We start from the raw sequence: 14848 nt of genomic DNA on the forward strand, positions 1-14848 counted from the left end.
AGGCTCCCCGCGCGCCGCCCCCCGGGGCATCGGCGCCGCACGCCCAAGGCCCCCACGCCCATCCTGCGCGCTGCCCGCCCCGAGGTACCTCGGAGGCCCGGGTTGTCGTCTCTGGCCCGAATCCTTCGGATTTTGACGGGGCGCCCACTCAGGGTGGACAGGACCAGTCGCTGGCGCAAGAAGTTGCAGCCCGCGTAGCTGAGGGAGTGCGACTGGGTCGCCATGTGCGCGCCCTCGGCAAAGGTGCCGGCGGCTGGGGCGCAGCGACTTCGGACGGGCGCGAGGGTCGCGACCCCGGCGGCGGCGGCGACAGCGGCGGCGGTGACCCGGGCTCTCTCTCGTAGCCCCGCAGCCCCCGGCGCGTCCACGTGGTTTGGAACAGGAAGACGGAGAGACGAGACACCGGGTCAGAGGGGAGAGGGGCGGAGTCGGTGACCGACACCCCGCCTCCCCACCCGACCGGGGGCGGCTCCCGCGCTGGATCTCGCGGCTATTGGTCCGCGCGAGATCAAGGCGGTGCCCATGCCGCGCTTCCGTTGGCCAGCGCTGGAGCTGGGCGGTGCCCGGGCCGCGCTGCCATTGGCCCGCGCTGGAGTGGGGCGGTGCCCGGGCCCCGGCAACAGCGCCTGGCGGGAGGGAGCGCGTGCGGGGGGTGGCCCGGGAGCCCGGTGCGGTAGCTCGCTTGCCCCGCAGGTCTCCCTGGGGTCTCTCCCGGCGTGGCGGCCGGGGGAGGCGACGGGCTGAGGTTGGGTGCCTACCACATGCCTGGTACTTAGCCTCAGTACTGACCGCAAACCCTAAATGTGGAAGGTATTATCTCCCCGCCTTTTTCTTTATAGAGGAGAAAACGGGATTGGCGCGCTCATCCAGTTGCAGACTCCGCGCTGAGCACGCTGCCGGCGCTGTCCCCACGCTCCCCGCTGTCACCAGGCGGGGTAGTCCCATTCCCTCCTTACGCTTGAGGAAAGATTCGAGGAACATTGCACAGGTGACAGTGGCCGCATGCTTTGGGACCGGAGTCTTGCGACACCAGGCCATTGCTTGTTTTATTATGAGACACCAAGATTTCTTTGCCCCTTTCACATCGGTCCCTTTACATTCACAGCGCTTCTCGCCAAGTCTGTTCCTCCCACCCCGCATGCCTCAAAATGGGTAGTTGTAATAACTTCACACATACACACACGGACTCTGCTTTCCCCTCTTTCCTATCTTTTTAATCCTGCACACCAGAATCTTCCCAAAGATTGGATTGTGTCACTCCTCGGCTCAAAAACCTTAAGAGAGGCGCAGATATCTATCAAATGACCACGAACTGAAGAATCCAATATCATAATAACACGGGTTTGCAACCGTTCTTGGACAATATCACCAGATCATGAGTTCCAGAACATTTAGGGGCTAGGCAGGGGGAGGGAGGAAGATGACAGAGATGTGCAAGGAGTGGAGCTTGGGTAAGATTAACCAAGGTAGCAAGTCTTGCGTAGATGAGACTGGGTTATGAGGAACCACTGGAGAGGTCTGAACTCCCACAGAGTGACAGGTTACAAGAGGAAAAGACAGAATTTAACAAGCAGTGCAGAAGTCTATTAAGGGAGGTGGGTAATGCATTTATATTATTGCCGTTTCTTGAGACTGCCTTTCAGGAAATTGGCAGTGTCTTCCGATGTGAGTATTGAAAGCTCCTGGACCTCTGAGGGCGTTCTTTGAATCCTGCAATGGTCTGTGCCAAAGCAAATACAGGCGCCATCACACCAGGAGTGGATTTTTTTTTAAATACCATCTCATTTTAATTCCTCAACAACCTTAAAACACAGCTACTATACTCTGTAGCAAACCCCGTTGATGCCTTGTTCATATCCCTTCAGCAATGCAAATCTGCTCATTTTCCTCCAACAGCACCTGTATCTCTTTGTCTAAGGGTTTTTCCCACCTGCATGGAACTCAGTAGACCAAAGGTGCTGAGAAATTGGGGCACCTGGTGGCTCAGTCGGTTAAGCGTCTGGCTCTTGATTTCAGCTCAGGTCATAATCTCACATTTCATGAGATGGAGCCCCAGTTAGGTTCTGCACTGACAGAGCATGGAGACTGCTTAGGATTCTCTCTCTCCCTGTGTCTTTCTGCTATCTCTCACTTGTACTCTCTCTCTAAATAAATAAATAAATAAATAAATAAATAAATAAATAAACTTAAAGGAAAAAAAAAGTGCTGAGGAATTAATCCCCAGAGTCCTCAACCAATGACTGATGGGCATTGATGTATAAATATCCCAGATCCTGAACCCTTGGACAAAATAGCTCTGTGGTATATATTTTACAGTGTTTCCCTAGGGTTCCGCAGAGGTTTTAAGCTCCAGCTGCCCACTGTGGTGACTTACCTGGTGACTAGCTTCCTCTCTTCCCTGAATACTTCTCAGCTGCCTTCTGATACTTCCTGGGATTAACTCCCAAATAAACTACTTCCACTCAAATTATTGTCTCAGAGTCATCTTCTGGGCAGAGTGAATCCTGATCTTTAAAATTTGAGAACTGAGGTTGAGAGAGAATAAATGACCTGCTTAAAGTGGCATAGCTAATAAATGACAACCAGAATAGAAATCCCATCTTCCTGTTTGTCTCCCTCTGTAGCTCCCTCTCCCTCTCTCTTGAGTCATATATCTTTGGAACCCTGAATCTCCAGTAAAAAGTCTAGCTACCATAAGGCTGCCATGCCAGAGAGACCACACAGAGTGCTGACTATTCATTCCAGTGGACAGCATTCGGAGGAGTCCAGTCCCCAGCCAGCCTCCAGCCAGTTCATGGAGCCACTATGGCTGACACCATTTGGAGCACAGATAAGCTGTCCTCACCAAGCCCTGCCCAAGCTGCGTATTCCTGAACTAAAACGATTGGTCCTGTTTTAAGCTATGGGTTTGGGGGTAGTTTGTTACCCAGTAACAGATAACTAAAACTACATGTCTCTGATTTCCCATAATTCTAGGTTAGCCAACCCCGAGAGATTTGAAAGATTTGGAAGACAAGAGCAAAGGCACAGCCACGTTGTTCATGTTTGAAAGGTCACTGCAGGGTAGCAGGCTCTCTTGCAGCTCACATACTTACCCGAGGCTGACCTTCCTTATTGGACTGGGCCCCTAGCTCCTCCAGTTTCCGCCGGATCCTGCTTTAGCAACTCCAGCTGCTGGGCCAATTATGCATTTACCTCCATGATGAAGGACACCATCTTCTACTGGTCCCTCACATCATTGAGGTTGGACGCTTGCAGGCAGTGAGAGAGTGATGCGCGTTCCAGCATGTCCTACTGACTTTGGGTCCTATCAACAGGCACAAAGGCAACAGCCTCACAGACTGAAATCAGCCTCCACGATTGCATTAGATCAAATCCCTATAGCAAATCTCCAGTGAGTGGTTCTGATTTTTTTTTTTTTTTTGAACCCTGACTGATACGACAAGTCATTATTGAAAGTTTACTGAGAGTAAGGCTCTCAGCTAAAGGCTTTGCCTACATGATCTTACTGGTCCTCACATCAACTAGGTCAAAAGTTGGATTTTAAGTATATAGGGGTTTAGGATACAATTCTCTCTACTTTCATGTATATTTCAAATTGCCCATTACAAACTTTTTAATCTCATAGATTTTTCTTTCACACCAAATGATAAATGACATATACCTTGCCTTATAATCACTTCCATACAAAAAAAGATAAGGATAAGGATAATATAAGGATAAGAGTGTCCTTGGCTCAGCAATGGGACATTGAATTTAGGGACCAGAGTAGAAATGGATTCTTCCCCATCTGTACAAAAAGTTACTCAACACATTTCTACCCACTCTGCTATCTCATCATCTCCTTTATTCAAACCATAGTGGTTCTATAGGATTTTTCTCAGCTCAGCCTGGAAATAATGATTACCTGTTTCAGTTTTAGGATGAATATCTGTGTTTAGTCCTCTGCCCTGGGCTCGCACAATAACTATTCACAACTACATTTTTGCATAACCTGTTTATGTGGGCAGCCTTCCTGAAAACACTGAGTGATCCAGTGAGTGCAAGAACAGTATTCGGTCATGTAGAGTAGAGGTAGTGTCTTACCATTGTATCCCCAGTGCTTAGCACCTAGCAGGAGTTCAACAAGTATGACTAGAATCAATTACTTAATCAATTAATTGAAAGATACATGGATACCCTAAATCAATAAATTCAGAACTATCTAAACCAGTGGTTTTCAAACCTTAGCATGTACAGGAGCTGCCCAGAGGGCTTGTGGGTTTTGTTTTGTTTTGTTTTTTACATTTTTTATTTTATTTTTTGAGAAACAGAGACAGAACACAAGCAGGGGAGGAGCAGAGAGAGAGGGAGATACAGAATCTAAAGCAGGCTTCAGTCCCTGAGCTGTCAGCACAGAGCCTGATGTAGGGCTCAAACCCACAAACATGAGATCATGAACCGAGCCAAAGTCAGACACTTAACCGACTGAGCCACCCAGGTGCCCCTAGAGGGCTTGTTAAAACATAGATGGCTATGGTAAAATACTGAGAGTTTTTCCTCTAAGATTAAGAACAAGACAAAGATGTCCATTCTCAAAACTTTATTCAACATACTACTGGAAGTCCTAGCCACAGCAATCAGACAAGAAAAAGAAATAAAAGGCAACTGAATTGGTAAGGAGGAAGTAAAATTGTCACTATTTTTGGATGACATGAGACTATACAAAGAAAACCCCAAAGAGTCCACCAAAAAATACTGTTAAAAGTAATACATGAATTCAGTAAAGTTGCAGGATACAAAATTAATACACATAAATCTGTTGCATTTTTATACACTAATAACAAAGTAGCAGAAAGAGAAATTTTTAAAAATCCCATTTATAATTATACCCTCCCCCCCCCACACACACAAAAAAAAAAAAAAACCCTAGGAATAAACTTAACCAAGGGAGTGAAAGACCTGTACTCTGAAAACTATAAAACAATGATAAAATAAATTGCAAAGCAACATGAACAATGGAAAGATATACCATGCTCATGGATTAGAAGAATTAATATTGTTAAAATGTCCATATACCCTTGGGGCACCTGGGTGGTCAGTTAAGCATTTGACTCCTGATTTTGGCTCAGCTCATGATCTCACAGTTCATCATCGAGCCCTGCATTGCACTTTGTGCTGACAGCACAGAGCCTGCTGGGGATTCTCTCTCCCCCTCTGCTGCTTGTGCATGTGTGTGTACTCTCTCTATCAAAATAAATGATTAAACATTTTTTTAAAAGTATATACCCAAAGCAATCTACAGATTCAATGTAATACCTATCAAAATACTAATATCGTTTTTCACAGCACTAGAACAAAGAATTCTAAAATTTATGTGGAACCACAAAAGACCTCAGGTAGCCAACAATCTTGAGAAAGAATAAAGCTGGAAGAATCACAATCTCAGATTTTAAGATCTACTACAAAGCTAAAATAATCAAAACAATATGGTACAGGCACAAAAAGTAGACATTTAGATCAATGGGAAAGAATAGAGAGCCCAGAAATAAACATTCTTTTTTTTTTTTAAGTTGACTTAATTTTTTTTAATTTATTTTTGAGACAGAGAGAGAGACAGAGCATTAGAAGGGGAGGGGCAGAGAGAGAGGGAGACACAGAATCCGAAGCAGGCTCCAGGCTCTGAGCTGTCAGCACAAAGCCCGACGCAGGGCTTGAACTCACAAACTGTGAGATCATGACCTGAGCTGAAGTCGGATGCTCTACCGACTGAGCCACCCAGGCGCCCCTTAAGTTGACTTATTTTGAGAGAAGTGAGCACAATCAGGGGGAGGGGCAGGGAGAGAGGAGAGAGAGAATCCCAAGCAGGCTCTGTGCCATGCAAAGCCTAACATGGGACTCAGTCTCACAAAGTGTGAGATCATGACCTGAGCCAAAATCAAGAGTCAGATGCATAACCAACTGAGCCATCCAGGCACCCCTAAACTCATTCTTATATGGTCAATTAATCTACGATAAAGGAGGCAAGAATATGCAATGGGAAAAAGACAATCTCTCCAACAAATGGTGTTAGCAAAACCGGACACCTACACGCAAAAGAATGAAACTGGGCCACTTTCTTACACCAAACACAAAAATAAACTGAAAATGAATTAAAGACCTAAATGTAAGACCTGACACCATAAGAGTCCCAGACAAGTACAGGCAGTAATCTCTCGGACACTGGCCTTAGCAACATTTTTCGAGATGTCTTCTCAGGCAAAGGAAACAAAAGCAAAAATAAACTATTAGGACTGACAAAATAAAAGGATTTTGCACAGCAAAGGAAACCATCAACAAAACAAAAGGCAACCTACTGAACGGCAGAAGATAATTGCAAATGATATATCCAATAAGGGGTTAATATCCAAAATATACAAAGGATGTACACAACTTAACACCAAAAAACCAAACCGTCCAATTAAAAAATGGCCAAAGGGGTGCCTGGGTGGCGCAGTCGGTTAAGCGTCCGACTTCAGCCAGGTCACGATCTCGCGGTCCGTGAGTTCGAGCCCCGCATCAGGCTCTGGGCTGATGGCTCGGAGCCTGGAGCCTGTTTCCGATGCTGTGTCTCCCTCTCTCTCTGCCCCTCCCCCGTTCATGCTCTGTCTCTCTCTGTCCCCAAAATAAATAAACGTTGAAAAAAAAAATTAAAAAAAAAAATGGCCAAAGGATATGAATACACATTTTTCCAAAGAAGACATACAAACGGCCATCAGACACACGAAAAGATGCTCTCAAAACTGCTAATCATCAAGGAAATGCAAATCAAAACCACAATGAAATATTACCTTACACCTGTCAGGATAGCTAAAATCACAAAGGCAAGAAATGACAAGTGTTGGTGAGGATATGGAGAAAAAGGAACCCTTGAGCATGGGTGGTGGGAATATAAACTGGTGTAACCACTGTGGAAAACATACAGATGTTCCTCAAAAACTTCAAAATGGAACTATCATATGATCCAGTAATTCCATTCCTGGATATTCCACTAATTCAAAAAGATATGTGCATCTCTATGTTTACTGTAGCATTGTCTATTATTATTGCAGCTATTACAATAGGCAAGATATGGAAGCAACATAAGTGTCCATCAATAGATGAATGGACAAAGATATGGTGTATGTACACAATGCAATGTTACCCATAAAAAAGAATGAGATCTTGGGGCATCTGGGTGGCTCGTTTGGTTGAGCTTCTGACTCTTGATTTGGGCTCAGGTCATGATCCCAGAGTCCTGGAATCCAGCCTCACTTTGGGCTCCATGATCAGCATAAAGCCTGTTTGGGATTCTGTAACTCTTTTCCTTTTCCTCTCTCTTCCACCCCCTCCCCACCCCCAAAAAAAAGAAAGAAAAAAAAGAAAGAAAAAAAGATGAGATCTTGACATTTGCAACAACATGGATGAACCTACGGGTATTATGCTAAGTGAAACAAGTTAGGCAGAGAAAGACAAATACCATATGATTTCACTTACATGAGGAATCTAAAAAACAAAACAAAGGAGCAAACACAACAGAAGCAGACTCATAGATACAGAGAACAACCTAATGGTAGCCAGAGGGTAGGAAGTTGGGGTATGGGCAAATGGGTGAAAGGGAATAAGAAGTACAGACTTCCAGTTATGGAATGAATAAGTCATGGGAATGAAAGGTACAGTGTAGGGAATATGGTCTATGATATTGCAAGTATATGGTAAGCATAGCATAACATATAGATTTGTCAAATCACTATGGTATACACCTGAAACTACCGTAACATTGTGTGTCAACTATTCTTTAATTCACACACACACACACACACACACACACACACACACACAATTGTTGGGCCTCTTTCCCACAGTTTCTTCAATATATCTGGGGCAAAGCCTAAGAATTTGCATTTCCAACAACTTCCAAGTTGGTGTTGATGGCTTAAGAACCATGCTTTGAGAAGCTTAAAAAACAAACAAACAAAAGATGTACGGGATGCCATCGAACACACATGTAATGGGAGTTGCAGAAGCAGACAAGAAAGAGAACGGGGCAGAAAGAATATTCGAAAAAAAAATTGTGAGTAAATCTTTCCAAATTTGATGAAGTTCATAAATCTACATATCCAAGTTGTTAAAGTGACTATTTAGAAGTTGACCCTGGGGGTGAGGACCCCTTCCTGATGGACACCTTGGTTACAACCTTGTGTGGCTCTGAAGCACAGAACCCAGCCAGGCCTGAACTCCTGACCCACAGAAACTGTGAGATAATGAGTATGTGTTCAAGCCACTATGTGTGTGGTTTGTTACCCAGCTACAGAAAATTAATACAGTGGGTTTCAAACCCAGGTCTATCTGGCTCCCAGAGTCTATTCTCCTTCTCCATCTCTTGATTAGTTAAATATATTGTGAAAGGTGTTAACTGAGGAGCTGGTAGATATTACAGACTTTCAGAGTTCTAAGAAGCTCACAGGTCATTAGTCCGGTCCTCTAGGACGAGCAGAGCCCCCTGTCCCAAAGGAGCATCTAAGAAGGTTGGGATATTGAGCTAGAAGACGTTGGCCTGAGTCCCACTAACATTTAGACGATGACCAGGAATAACCATAAGTAGTGCTTTTGAAGATTCTTTTTTTAATGATTCTTGGAGACTCATTGATTGTGATATTGAACATCTGTCTTCCCGTGACTATTAGCAGCAAAAACACTGATACGATTCGAAAATGTTTGTGTGCTAGTTTTTAGAGCCTTGGGGACGGGGGCGAAGAGAGACACTTGAGTCTTATTTTACAGACAACCTCAAACCACCTTCATTGACAGTGAAAGTGACAGAGAAGTGGATGATCAGAAGGTGATCAACACTCAGAGCAGAATTCTCAAGGCTCCAGTTGCCAGTCTTGAAGCTACATCATAATTAGGAAACATTGTGATTTATAATTATGAAACTTTAAGTGTGAATTTACACGTAATACACAAATGTAACATTGTCACATAAACAATACATCCCTGACTTTCTAGGACTCTCTTAACTTCTTTTTATTAACTTCTTTTTTTTTTAATGTTTATTTACTTTTGAGAGAGGGAGAGAGAGAGAGCGCGTGAGCAGGGGAGAGGCAGAGAGAAAGGGAGACAGAGCATCCGAAGTGGACTCTGAACTGACAGCACACAGCCCGACGCAGGGTTCAAATTCATAAACTGTGAGATCAAGACCTGAGCTGATGTTGGGTGCTTAACCAACTGAGCCATCCAGCCGCCCCTGTCTTAAATTCTCATATTTTATTCACTGTCTCTGTCCAAATCATACTTGTCACTCATGAAATCACATGTTCCAATATTTGATTCAGAACTGTCTGCATTACAAGCTTTTTCACTGTTATAGAAATACTTCACCACAGAAAGGAATTTACTGGTCCATGAAAAATCAAAGGCACCCAAATGTCCACTGACTGATAAATGGACAAACAAAATAGAGTATATCCATACACTGCAATATTAGTTGGTTATAAAAAGGAACGAAGCACTATAAAGTGCTACACCATAGATGAGCCTTGAAAACATCATACTAAGTGAAAGAAGCCATCTATTAAAAAAAGAAAAATCCACCTGTTGTGTGCTTCCATTTATATGAAGTGTCCAAACAGGCAAGTCTGTAGAGACCAAAAGTAGATTAGGTAGAGGCAAAGATGGTCATTAGAAAGTCTAGACTTCTGTTACACCAGCTTAGCAAACCCAGCGCAAGGAAGCCACGTCTCTCCTAATGGCACCAGCAAATCTGGAGTAGAGCTCTCACTGAGTCACACACCCGTTTCTGAACCAATCACAGTAGTCTGGAGGAATATATGTTCTGATTGGCCAAAGCTGGGACACAGGCTCACCTCCTTTGTAGAGAAAGTCTTGTCGGTGCCTCTTGGACTACAGGAATGGAGCCTGAGAGACGGAGCCTGACTCCTCTAAGGGAAACTACAGTGTTACTATCATAAGAGATGACAGATGCCAGGCCGGCAAAAACAGTACATGATCGCCTCACCAAACCTATCGGTCAAAGGGTCTCATCAACATAGAATCTCTTCGTGAATTAGCGCAGTCAGAACTTTATACTATATAGAACTTTTTCCAAATCAGTTCAATCCCACACACTTTTGTCTAACACCTGGCAGGGTCCTAGGGTTGCCTATGGGGAAGGTACAAGGGTAGAGGTGAGAGACTAAGAATGCACAGGTGAGTAAGACTCAGCCCCTGTTCTCAGGATGTTCACAGCCCAGTTCAGTGGTTCTTGAGCTTCCCTGGGGGATATTATTAAAGATGCATGTGTCCGGGCCACAATCGAAGATTTTCTGATTTGGTGGGTGTGGGGCTGGCTCTGGAAATGTGTCTCCAGATGCACACCTCAGGCGATTATGCTGCATGGGGTCCAGGAGCTACCCTTTATGGGATTCTCTGACTTGATGGAGGGAAAAGACCTACAAAAGGGAGGCTACGGCACATCTGAGAGCCTTTACAGGATAAGGGCGAATGCCTGAGAGGCGGAGAGGAAGCAAGGTCTTTGTGTAGCTCACATCATGCAGTTTGCACAAGATACGGTTGCCTATGAAGGAGACAATGGATTATATCCAGCCCGCTGTGAATGTTTCTGATTATGATGAGCCTGGGGATATTTGGATGATGGGAAGCTAAGAGTTGGTTTTTGTTCATGTGCTTGGAACGACCCTGTACATTCCCTCTCCTTTAATTCCAGAGAGAAATTTGAGAGAGCACGAACGAACTTACCCTTCAGAATTTATCCTACACTTCAGTACTTGCTTAACTGAAAATCTTTTTTTTTTAATTAATTTATTTATTTTCAGAGAGACGGAGACAGTGCAAGCGGGGGGAGGACGGTGCAGAGAGAGTGGGAGAGAGAGAATCCAAGCAGGCTCCGCATTGTCAGCACAGAGCCTAATGAGGGGCTCGAACTCACAAAAACTGTGAGATCATGACCTAACCTGAAACAAAGAGTCAGACACTTAACCAACTGAGCCATCCAGGCACGCTTTAACTGAAAATCTTCATCCTTCTTTGTTTCTTTCAAATTGTTTCAGTATATCATTTCACCTTTAAAAATAATTTAATGTTAGATGAGGCACCTGGATGGCTCAGTTGGTTAGGCGTCTGACTTGGGCCCAGGTCATGATCCCGTGCTTTATGGGTTCAAGCCCCACATCAGGCTCTGTGCTGACAGCTCAGAGCCCGGAGCCTGCTTCAGATTCTGTGTCTCCCCCTCTCCCTCTGCCTCTCCCCTGCTCATTCTCTCTCTCTCTCACACACAAAAATAAATCAAACATTAAAAAAATTTAATAATATTTGATGTTATATACTATTAGGGTTCCATTTAGGTCAACCCTTTTAATAACAAGTAATGAGGTATCTTAACCTCGTAAAATGTAGGTGTAATCCCTCAATATATTGCAGTTGATATATCTTTTTTATGTTAGCATAGGTTTATTAGAGACTAGTGTTTCTGTCACTTTAGGATCTTATAGACCATTGAGAGAGAGAGAGAGAGAGAGAGAGGTAAATTGTGGTGGTTTAGGATGTGTCCACCAATTTTTCATAACTGCCTTCGATGGGTGGATCCGAGTTTCCCTTCCCTTGAGTATGGGTTGGGCTTACTGACTCACTTCTAATGAAGAAAATATGGCAGAAGTGACAGTGTGACTTCTAAGACTAGGTCACATGAGGCACTGCAGCCTCTTGCTTATTCTTTTTCTTGGATTGCTTGCTGTGAGAGAATCTAGCTGCCATGTCATTAGGACACTCCGCAGCACTACAGAGAGGCCATGTAACAGGGCACTGAGGCCATCACATAACAGCCATGTGAGGGAGCCATCTTGAAAGGGGACCATCCAGGTGACTGCAGCCCCAGCCACTCTCTTGATTGTAAAAGATGCTGAGACAGAACCATCTGGCTAAGAGGCTCTCAGATTCCTGTTAACTCAGAAACCGATGAGATAATACTGTTTGAACCTGCTAAGTTTTGGAACAATTTGTTATGCAGCAATAGATAACTAATACACTGATTAAAAAAAGATGCTACTCTTGGGGCTCCTGGCTGGCTCAGTCAGAAGAACATGAGACTCTTGATCTCAGGGTTGTGAGTTTGAGCTCTACATTAGGTATAGAGATTACTTAAATAAATAAAACATTTTAAAAAATGATGCTACCTTTAATTTTAAAGTAAATAACACTTTTTAAAAAACTACCATTTGTTATCACCATCATTTTATATAATAAATTATTAAAATCTTTTAACTTTTAATTGTGCACAATCCTAATATACCAGAGAGTGACCCTCATATGCTTATCTATCCAGTTCAACAACTACTAACTTATGGCCAATCTTATTTCATCTAGACCCACATCCATTTACCCATATCCATTGAAAATTATTTTGAAGGAAATCCCAGACATCATAATGTTTCATCTGTAAATATCTCCATATGTATCTCTAAAAGATAAATACCCTTTTATTTGTTAAAGAAACTATAATAAAACCTTGGCTTGCGAGCATAATTCATTCCAGAAACATGCTTGTAATCCAAAGCACTTGTATATCAAGGCGAATTTCAAGAACCATTGGCTCAGTTGTGATCATGTGACATTGGGCGTCACGTATGACTCATATTGCAAGACATCATTCATTGATCAAGTTAAAGTTCATTAGAAATGTTTGCTAGTCAAGGGGCGCCTGGGTGGCTCATTCAGTTAAGTGTCTGACTTCAGCTCAGGTCATGATCTCACGGTTTCATGGGTTCGAGCCCTGCCTTGGGCTCTGTGCTGACAGCTCAGAGCCTGAAGCCTGCTTCAGATTCTGTGTCTCCTCCTCTCTCTACCCCTCCCCTCCTCAAAAATAAATAAACATTAAACATTTTTTTTTTAAAGAAGAAATGTTTGCTGGTCTTGTGGAACACTCACAGAACAAGTTACTCGCAATCTGAGGTTTTATGGTACTGTGATTCTCTTATAGAGTTTCCCATATCTGATTTTGTTGATTGCATCCCTAAGATGTCACTTAACATGCTCTTCTGTCACTGTATATATATTAATTGATTATTTGATCTAAAGCAGATTTCTCAAGCTGGGCACTATTGACATTTTGGGCCAAATGATTCTTCATTGGTGGCGGGGGGGGGGGGGCGGTGATTGTCCCATACAGAAGGTTAAGCAGCACCCCTAGCCTCTAACCATCAGATGTTAGTAGCACACTCTCTCCCAATTGTGACAATCAAAAATATCTCCAGACAATGCCAAATGTTTCCTAGAAGGCAGCATTGAGAGTCACTGACCTAGAGAATTCCCAAGATTCAGTTTCCGTTTCTCGTTTGTTTTGCAGGAGGTATACTTCATAGGTAGGATGTGCACTTCTGTCATGAGGCATAAATGTCTAGAAGTCTGTTTCTTGCATGCTGGCCGCTACTGATAATCATTGCCTACTGCCATTCATTCATTAGGGGCAGCAAAACAATCATGTTCTTAATCAATGATTTCTTCTTCATTAACTGGAAAACTTCCATAAAGAGAAGCTTTTTGTCATCGACTATTTGGTTACCCGAGGTGCAGTTCATAGAGGAAAGAGAAGATCTCTGTTCCTTTTCCTTTATCTGCCAGTTTTCAGAATAACAAGTTCTGCAAAAGTGTCCATTGGGGATTTGCAAGGATATGAGCTCATGAATTCAAGCACATTCGATGTGTTTCAATCCACCTCACTTTGTATTCTTAAAACTGTTCAAGGTATCCCCTCTCTCCAGGAAGAGACTATTCAACTTGGTCGCTGAGCCTTTTTGCACGGCTCATGTATTCCTTTGATAAATTTCTTGCTTTCGGGGCGCCTGAGTGGCTAGTCGATTAAGCGTCCGACTTCGGCTCAGGTCATAATCTCACAGTTCGTGGGTTCGTGCCCTGCGTTGGGCTCTGTGCTGACAGCTTGGAGCCTGGAGCCTGCTTCGGATTCTGTGTCTCCCTCTCTGTCTGCCCCTCCCTCGCTCATGCTCTGTCCCTCGAAAATAAATAAATGTTAAAAAAAATGTTTTTAATTTAAAAAAAAATAAATTTCTTGCTTTTTGGATGACACGATGTTCCCAGCTCAACCCGTATATTTCCTGTGCCTAATCTGGAATCAGCCATTTTTCCAAGAAGCTTGATTTCTTTTAGAGAGAAGTGGTTATTAGAGGCCATAACCTGGGCACTCTTACCTATTCTGTTTTTATTTCTAGGCTTTCTCAGTAGACAGAGCTAGAAAATACTTTTTTTTTTCTTTTTTAAGATAAGATATACTGAGTTCATACGGGTACTTCCAATTCAAAATCAGGATTCAAGTGAAATTAAGTTAACTGCATTGTTCTCACATTTGTATCTTTCTGATCCCATGGCAAAAAAAAAACCTTGCTTTCCCACATCTCCAACATAATTAATTGCTTTTTCTCACAAAACATGAAAAAGAGTCTAAGAGCAATAATCCTAGCAATACCCTTGCACAGCTCTGCATCGGAAAACTAACCCTGTCCCTTATACATGAATTCCTGTTAGTTTCTGCTTCAGAAGTTTGCCTTTCCCTAGACATAACCACTGAGAGGGTCCTAACGGAAATAACGGTGAAACTATTTAAGAACACAAAGAACAAGCTGTTGTCAAGCCCAAGGAAAGATTTCAAAAATCCTATTCACATCTGAGTTTTTAAAACCTGTAAGTTATATGCCATTTGCATTATAAACCGTTTCTGTTTGCCGACTAACATAAGGCACGCGCATTTCACTGCCCACCTGATTTTAGGTGTGATCATGCATTTTGCTCTGGCCAGTGAAATGTGAGTAGAAATTATTACAGG

The 14848-nt window shown here is 43.3% G+C and overlaps 1 protein-coding gene across 5 annotated transcripts in view; it reads right to left on the minus strand.

The window, feature by feature from the left end:
• The window catches only part of RCL1 (RNA terminal phosphate cyclase like 1), a 97751-nt gene that overhangs the window by 57212 nt on the left and 25691 nt on the right, over positions 1-14848 (minus strand). The window contains exon 1 of one of the 5 annotated variants that reach the window (XM_025931528.2): positions 89-393. The exons of the other annotated variants lie outside the window; for them this stretch is intronic. Coding sequence (XP_025787313.1) covers positions 89-224 — 136 coding nt within the window. The 5' untranslated portion in view covers positions 225-393. Of the gene's footprint in view, positions 1-88; positions 394-14848 lie in introns of those variants that run through there. 5 annotated transcript variants of the gene reach the window in all.

The sequence above is a fragment of the Puma concolor genome, chromosome D4 (assembly GCF_028749965.1).
Source record: "Puma concolor isolate L17-30 chromosome D4, mPumCon1.1.hap2, whole genome shotgun sequence".
Lineage (NCBI taxonomy): Eukaryota > Metazoa > Chordata > Mammalia > Carnivora > Felidae > Puma > Puma concolor.